An 8,855-nucleotide genomic window follows, 5' to 3' on the forward strand; every position below is an offset into this window, starting at 1 on the left:
ATTGTCTACTCTAAGAGCAGGCTTAATCAGACTTTAGCAACTCAAATGAAAATGCTAAATGCTAAAGCTTTTTAAAAAAGCATTTGAGTTGCTAATTGCTCTCACAGTAGAACTATGATTTCGTCAACTGTATGCACGCATGTTTACTATATATTTTGCTGTCTTGCATCTTGTGGGGATTCCTGAGGAAAAATGGCTTTGAAAGATTTCTGTGCAGTTTGAAGAACTCTTTCAGATACCCTGGGGTAGATTCTGAAGCTTAAGTATGGAACAGGACAGAAAACGTATCTACAGACAACACCTAAGTCTGCTGTGCATATAAATGTGTGGAGGCCAAAGGGGGAAATAGATTTTGAAAGCTTACCGTCTGTGAGGGTGAACTTACCTTCTGCAGGACTTGGGGGGATGGTGGCAAAAAAACCTTGAAAAGTGTCTGGTAAGGCTCTGCAGGAAAAAAATAACTTGAAATCTCTGTAGATAATTGGGACTTCTAGATTTGTACTAGTTTTAAATCTCAACTGAGTTACCAGTTTCAAATTCTTATTAACATCTGCTTTTTTGCCCTTAATTATTTCATTTTTATTAGGAAAGTATTATTATTAAAATAATTCTGATTTATGAAAGCCTTAGAACAGTGTGATTAATTTCATTATTTCTGAGCATGCAAAATAATTTTCTGAAGTTACAGGTAATTTAGAAATGAGGTATCTGTCAAATATTCTCAATGTCTTAGTGGTATCTATGTGAAAACTGTTTTAAGATGCTATGTGATTAAGGCAGCGCTAGTGAATTAAATTTTCAATTTTTTGTTGAAATATGTTTGTAAGAGATGAACTCAACTTGTGGCTGCATAAATATTGAAAAGAAGGCACAACTGATGTAAATGATGAGTGACAATAAGTATAATACTGCTGCAAGGTGTTGAATACTAATCAGAAAGTATGTTTGTTCTTTAGCATTGATCCCTCAATTGTAAACATATCAGACGAAATGGCCAAAACTGCACAGTGGAAGGCTCTTGCCATGAGTACTGAGAATGCCAAAGTAACCAGAGCTAACCTGAGGTAGCTATAATTACTGACGCGTTTTCTAACTAAGGTCTTGTGTTTAGCAGCTAATAGCTGTCCTTGTATTTCTTGAAATGTATCTCAAAAAAGTGAGCATATGTGGTTTGTAAATCTGCATTGACTTTTTACTTTTGATGAACTTGAATTTGAACTTCATTTTTGCTCTTTACTCTCAAGTTACACAATTTCTGTAAGGAATTCCAATTATTTTATTAAATGTATTATTACAATTTTAAAGTTACTCTTTACTTGCTTAATACAATTGTATGCTACTCTGATGGGCTTAGGGTTTCTAAAAGCTTTACTAGAATGTATATGAGCATGGGAATTGTTTGATCCTGAACATTACAAATGCCAGTGGGAATAAAAGGTAAGTCCAGCACTTTCATTGTTGCTTTGTGCTGCTTTAGGATCTGCCCCCTGTTTTTGTGGGTGGGTTGGTTGGTTGGTTGGTTTTTCCCCAGCTCATTTTTAATCTCTAAAAATTAAACCTGGATCAAATATTATCTTCACTGGATATGAAATATACTTGAATGAAGTACTGGACAGATTAGGAGTCCTCAGGGCTGTGAACGTTTCCTGTAAGCTGACATGCATCTTCTGTGATGGCCAGGAGCCTCTTTCTCAGTGAGCTCCCCATCAAACAAGAAAGTCTGTGTGCAGTGAGTCATTCTGCTATTCCATCCTAGTTTCTTCCCTGTCTGGCTGAATCTGTCAAGGGGAACAAACCAAATCCTGAATATTCATATAGAATATCCCCAACTTCCTGAAAGGCTTGTAATTTATAGGGGCTGGTATCTGTGGACTGTTCCATCACAGTGCAACTATTACTCAGCAGTTTTTATGTAGGAAAGAGGGGACAATTGGCCTGGTTGACTTGGAAAACTAAGCTTATGCAATCCTGCTGTCTGCACATGCATCTTCTTTTGGTTGATCCGTTTCAGCCGAATCTGTCAAAGGAAGACAGGTTTCAGAGATACGAAATTGTCAGGTTTTGTATAAAATTACGTCTTGGTGGAAGAGCTGGTGGTGGGAATATTCATACATAATCATCCAAGCTATCTGGTACTGTTTAGCTTGCATCATGGAAACAGCAGTAGTGACTGGCCACTTAGCACTTGTATACCATCGGTTTATTCAACACGTGCATAGCTCCAAACTAGGCATGGAAATATGCTTTGTTTTGCCCAGGCAGTAGGTCAACCAAGGGTGAAGAAGGAGACAAGGAGAGAACTTGGAGGTATTGTAATAGGAAAAGCTGAAGAGACTCATTAGTGCAGGTACCATTTTCAGTGAATCTTCAGCCTGTATTGTTTAAACATTTTAAAATAAATGTTTTAAACATTTTAAAAAAATTTCTTAAAACTTGAGTACCACACAAGCTAGACTGTCGGGAAGATAGGTAACAGAGGCATTAGACAGATAGCAGAGTATGTATGTCAGTATACCCTCATATTTTAATTCTGTATTTTCTTTCATGCTAAGTTCTGAGAAACCTGTGACAGAATTTGTGTATGCTTCCGGTACGTTATTTGATAGTCACTGGGTGTATAAGGCTTGAAGAGATACAGACCTGTATTTCTCTTTCCAGAAGAACTAAAATTTTTAGATTTGGTTTTCAGGCAGTTAGAAGTTAGTACAACTCCATGTTGTGCTTTCCTGTTTCCTGAGTAGGTTAAGTTAGTATAGAATTATGTGCAGCACTAGTGAATTAGGCTTCTGGCCAGTTTGCAGTGTTTTTTGATCTATTTAGGTCATATTCAGTACTCCATCTATTTTTTATATTCTGCTATAACGCATTTCCCTTTGATTCTGTAACGTGCCCTGCTTCAGATTAGTATGGTAAAAATTGGATCTTGGAAGGGAACTTGCTAAAACTACGAATTGAAAATAAAAAACTGCTGCCGGAAACTAGCTCTTTGAAGAGGCAATCTGATATTGCATGAATCTGGAAAATGTTAGAAAGCAGGACTTCCTTGAGCCTTAACTCAGTTGGTTGCTGTTTTGAGGTATTTGCTACCTTTTTTTGTATAGTGGGTGCTGGAGAGATTTGGAGATGTCACCACTGCTCAGTCAAAAGTAATTCCCAGTAAATTTTTCATCTCAGTTCTGTTAAGGTTTTTCTGTGTAACAGTTTCCATCTGATAGCATGGACAGATGTTTAATGCTGTGGTAGAAATGGTTCTGTAGGCACTGCTATTTTCAGATTTACAGGTTTGAAGTAGGATGCAGTTTGAAGCAAGCAATGTCTTTTGGAAATCCAGATGACGTTGTGTGGGTTGGCATTATTTCTTAAAAATCTTACCTTTTTTAAAAAATTATTTTTTAGATTTGTCTTTCCCGAACTGATCCAGATTGCTTTTTGTTTCTACCTCCACCATCTCTCATATTTTGTAGACTCTGCGGAGTCCAGGCACGCTTGTATTTTCTAAGGAATCCCAGAATGTTTCTCTTCGCATGAATTTCTAATACTTCTTTTTCCTTAAAGAGCAACTCTGCAGATGTGTCGTCTCTTCTAAAATTCATGCCTAGAGAACCCTCCCTCTTAATGCTGTTCCCCTTCTTCTTTCCTGTAACTACCTTGGGACGTTCCTTTCTGTCCTTGGATAAGCCACTGTTCAGTGGCTGTGTCCCTAAGAGTGTAAGTTGTTCAGGTGCCAGCCAGGCTGTTGTCTTTAGGGTCTTCCACTTGAATGGACGCTTATGCAGGTTTCTAACTGTCCTCTGCTGTTGTTACAAGTGTGATTTCCCATTTTGGAAAGGCTGAAATGTTTTCCCAGTCTTATATTGTGAACAAAATTGTTTCCCTGCCCAATAATTAAGCAGTATTAATAATGTTGCTTGTTATGTATTTTTGAGTATTTTTAACTAAATAGTTTTGTGGGTTTTGTTTATTTTTAAAAGATGTTTTGCAAAACAATTTCAAATCAATAGAATCAATAAACGCGGTGGGACTGGAAGTGATATTTATAGATGAGATCTTGGTGATTTCTCTCTCTAAGCTTGGACTGTTCCTGTGAATAGTATTTAACAATTACTAGAATGTAATAGAAATGCATCATCATAAAAGTATCCTTACATAAATACTTTCAATGTTCATTGTTAAGTGTAAAATGTTTGAAAGTTAACACTTACTGAAGTGAACGAAACCTTACATTTTCCTCTTTGCTTTCAAACAGCCCTGAAAAAACAGAAAGTGTGAAAATAAATATGGAAGATTCACCTGTTGTGAAATATGTGGATGCTGAAACATCTTTATAGAACTGAACCAAGGGGAACTGCGTGTATTTGTGTGTGTATATATATCACTGCAGGATATTATACCATTGAAGTGTGATTTCCAATTTAAGGAGCGACATGTATTTAATTCTGCTGTTGTTTAAGGCACTGTAGAGATGCTTGCATAATGAGAAGATTTTCCTGCAAGTAAGATGAGTGGTAATCACACTTCAGCTATTTATTTTATTGGAAATTTTATTTTCGTTTTTAAATAGGAAGATTGTAATGCATATTATTTTCAATAATCAGTATGTGTGTAAAAGTTAAATCAGCTTTTGCTGATGATTACTGGTCCACATTGCTTAAAATTTTGCAATACCTCTGTTTATAATGTGTGCTAAAGAAGTTTGTTTTCCATGCAGGCAATTACTGCTTGTTTTTGCAGGGTATACTGTTTTTTTGTGATTTCACAGAACAAATATTAATGTGCTGTTGACAAGAACTACTGTGTTTTATGTCTCCACTACATGCTTGTGTTTTCTGGATTCTGTCTCTCCTATTTTACAGAAGTGGCCTAGAGCCCTAAGTCAGGTAGGTAGTTAATCCTTAAAATATATATAAATACCCTGTTCTGCTACTTTTTTTTTTTTTTTTTTTAAATTCACTCTTGGTTTTTCATTATTGTCCAGTAGCAGTATGAGTGTAGTAATTGTAGTTACAGTCAGTATTTGCCATTCTGGACACTCCAGGTTTACACAATATAAATTGGATTTCCAGACAGCAATTTGGTCTATAGGAAGTTACACATACTTACCACACTAGTACTTTTGAATTCTTTGTTCTTGTTTTTACTTACATTTTTCCATCGACTTTCAGAGTCTGATTTACTCAGCTCTAAGACTGAAACTTTAGAGTATTTCATGTCCTCATCAAATACATTTCTTGCTTAATTAATTTTTAAATTTACTGTGTATTTGATTAAATAGCTGTAGTTTAATTCTGTGGTGGGTTTATGATCAGTATTATTTTATGGATTACAAATTGCTTGTGGTATTTGTGTGTACAGTTCTGATCCTCTCCATTGTAAAGGGCATATATGATAGCACACCAACTTATTTTTAAACATTTTATTTATTTTAATTAGTATAAATTTTTATCATGTAAGATGAATTAAAAAAGTAAATATTCATTTATTAAAGTAAATGGGATTTTTTTGGGCTCACTGATAAGGATGCAGTCAGTGCATTTATTGTACTTACATTTTCAAGTTCTAGTGTTTAGCATTATAATATTTGAAATAATGAGATTTTTATGTATAAGTGAAAAATCTTGATCACTTACCTGTGCAGTTTCCATTATTAATATTTTTTTTTGCCTTACACCTTAGTTTTTTGGCTTTAATTTCTGAAATTACCTCTTTACATTCTGCATTGCCACCAGCCCTTTCTGGATGTATTACAATGGCTTTAATTAGAATCTGTGCTCATTTAAAATTAGAAGATGCTGTTTGCTTAATTCTGTTTTTGGCAAAGTTGGGAGTTTTACCACGGACCATGTGGTAAAATTCTCAACAACTGCAAAAGGAGCTGATTCTGGAGGAGGGCAGAGTTCATCTGAAAATACCATTTGAGGTGGAATGTTGGTGGTCCTCAGCCAAGTGTCACTTGGAGAGAAGATAATTGTATATTACAAAAATAAAGCAATCAGTGGGAATAAATAGAAACATTTAAAAATAGCATTTAGGTTACATGGACTGTTACAGTTCCCTTTAAATGTAATGTAATTAAATAATGGCTTGCTTTTTAATTTTCTTCTTTCATTTGGCTGAATTCCAAGAAGACAGTTTAAAGAAAGTAAATCGTAGTGTACAGCAATATGAATAATGCTATCCAAACTGTCATAACAAAGGCTCAGGTCAGTGGCAAAGCAAGTGAGGTCTGCATTACCAATTTGACTAATACTGTGTAATGACCTGTACACATGTTCCTTTATTCTTAGATAATAGTATAGCTCGTGCCTTAGCTTGAGTATGTGCTCTTTCAGAAAATACCCATGTTTTCCCTCTAGTCAAACTGAGATACAGTGAAACTATAGCAGATGGTTTCCCAAAACTTTCTGCATTATTTTTCAAAAAAAAAAGTACACATCTGCATGTCAGTTGTTGACTACTAAGTAGCTCTTGCTGAATCAAAGAGGGAAGGTATTTTGAGCAGTTTACGTAGCGTTATCCATGATACACTACTTCTGTACCAGTCCTCCCAGTAGTATTTTACACTTTGTGTTCACAGTCCTGCAACAATTTCCAATGACCCAAAAAATTATTATAAGCCTCTTAGATTTTTAACTCTTTAATGCTGGAAATCAGGGTTCCCTGATGCTGCACGTCTTGTATCTGGTTTCTGCTTCAGAAGGGTTAAGTTTTGGTCAACATTACAGGAAGTGGGTATTTTTCTAATAAAGTTGAAAGGAAGGAGAACCAAAGCCCCACAAGTCTAATCACAGTATTTATTTAATGTTGATTGTGTAGATATTTTAATCAGTGCCAGAAATGCCATGACTTGCAGAGCAGTTTACAGTGACCTTTAGTTCCAGTGTTCTTGGTCAGTAGCATGTTATGCTTGCACTTTTTTCCCATATGACTAGAAGAAGATCTGGTATTAAGTGCATAAAACCCCATTGATAATCTATGGTTAAGTGATTCGCTGCTCATTTTATACCTTCTGCTTTAAAATCACACATAGTATTAAAGTAAAACGGCTAAGGATGTAGTTTACTGTATGTAGATACGTTTTGCCTTAACGGATGCAAAAGTGCAGTGATAATTGCTGCGCACTGATTTTTTTCATAGGGGTTAAGCCCTGCAAAAACTACGCCAATGTATTTCCATTCCAACAGTTAGAGGAAAATAAACAGCCCTGCACTTTTTTTAGATGCCTTGCTTTCCTGGAATGGAGCTTAGTGCTACTGTGTATCTGGCTGCAGAGCCACCTCAGGAAGTCCCTCTTTTTTTTTTTTTTTTTTTTTTTTTTCTTTCTTTCTTTTTTTTCTTTCCCTTTTCTTTTTCTAATTTATTTATAAATATGAATGTTTACATAAAGTGTAGGTCTTAATTTTGACCACTCCATTTAAATTATCATCTAAAATATTTCACTTAAAATGCAGTCTCGTGTTCAAATTATAATCTACAAAACTCATTCTTAAGTATTTTCATATGTATTACAATGACTTGCTTTTCATTCTGTTTACATATGCCCAAGTTAATTATATTTTCTTCCTAGATTAATTTTGCAGCTGTAACATAAGGTTATTCAGTGAAATGTTCCAAATTGCCAAGTTTGTCATCATAAAACCTGTTAGGGTAGAATTCGGTGCCCTAGTGGAGGTTTTTCAACCAAATGTCTTGGCCATTTTTTCTACATTTAATGAAAGTTCTCCCGTAACTTAACCATTTGCTTAACCACCCGCATCTCTGTCTTTATATGGTAGCTTCCTAATTTGTGCCCTTTGCAAAGGCAGGTTCGACAGGCTGTAAAATATATATCTGTAACAAATAGGTGTCATGTTGCGGAGCCTGCACCATTTTAAAGGGTTGTCTTGTACATATGTTCTGTAAATCATAAGATAAATGGTTCATGATTTTCAGTTCACAAATGTAGTCTGTTAGATGAGCACCAGAATGATTTTAGTTTTCTTTTTGCTTTATATGATTAGTAATGTTTTAATTACTCATCTAGGTCAAATTCATTACCAAGTACAGTACAAATGTGTGAAATACTTTGTTTATACCAACAATAATTTATTTTACGGCAAATTTTAAGACTAGAGGCACACAGCTTTGAGTCAGTGTAAAAGTAGTGCTATAAATAAAGCAAATTGCGTAGTAATTTTAAGTCGATTTTATTTTGTAATGTTTTTAGTGAAAACTTACAGGACTTCTTAGTTGGCATTGAAGTTAATCTAAAGACACTTTATTGAATTTAGTATCTGTTGACATTTATTTGGAATAATGAATGAGTTTGAAAATCAGTACTTTTCTAAATTATTTTATTGGCAAGACACATAATTTATAATATCTTTCTTTCTATTGTTGCTGATACTCCTGTGCAAAGGTGTCTTCCAGGGTTCAGCATCTGTAGCTGAACTACGATTTTGATTTTAATACTGATTATTTAAAATGTGATCACATACTGTACGGTTCGAATTTTTTATGACTGCTTTTCTAATTACAATGATGTTTTCTTACTTTATAACAAAATCCAAAGCAAATGAAAACATCATTCCAAATGTAGAATCAATATTCAGTTTATACAGAAAACACAACTCTCAGACTTGTCTTTAATGTGAAAGATCCAGCCTTTGTTGTTTTAATTACTGCTAGAATAAAAGTATCTTTTGTAATGTTTCAGAAAGTTGGTAAAAGCAATAAAAATCTACTGAACTATATCACGGCTTTTTCTCTTTTTATTACACGCAGACGGGGGCGGTGGGTGCTGTGGTCGGAGCCTACGGCTTGCGCGCTGAACAGAGGCGGCGGCCAGGGGCGCTCCCTGTGCCGGCTCGGCACGCCGG

The 8,855-nt window shown here is 35.2% G+C and overlaps 1 protein-coding gene across 1 annotated transcript in view; it reads left to right on the forward strand.

The window, feature by feature from the left end:
- The window catches only part of SLC4A7 (solute carrier family 4, sodium bicarbonate cotransporter, member 7), a 42,327-nt gene extending 37,318 nt beyond the window's left edge, over positions 1-5,009 (forward strand). The window contains exons 21-22 of the mRNA XM_009586469.1: positions 957-1,064; positions 4,247-5,009. Of these exons, the coding sequence (XP_009584764.1) occupies positions 957-1,064; positions 4,247-4,328 (190 nt within the window). The 3' untranslated portion in view covers positions 4,329-5,009. The remainder of the gene's footprint in view (positions 1-956; positions 1,065-4,246) is intronic.
- The last annotated feature ends 3,846 nt before the right edge of the window (positions 5,010-8,855 follow it).

This window comes from Fulmarus glacialis, unplaced genomic scaffold (genome assembly GCF_000690835.1).
Source record: "Fulmarus glacialis isolate BGI_N327 unplaced genomic scaffold, ASM69083v1 scaffold10241, whole genome shotgun sequence".
NCBI lineage: Eukaryota > Metazoa > Chordata > Aves > Procellariiformes > Procellariidae > Fulmarus > Fulmarus glacialis.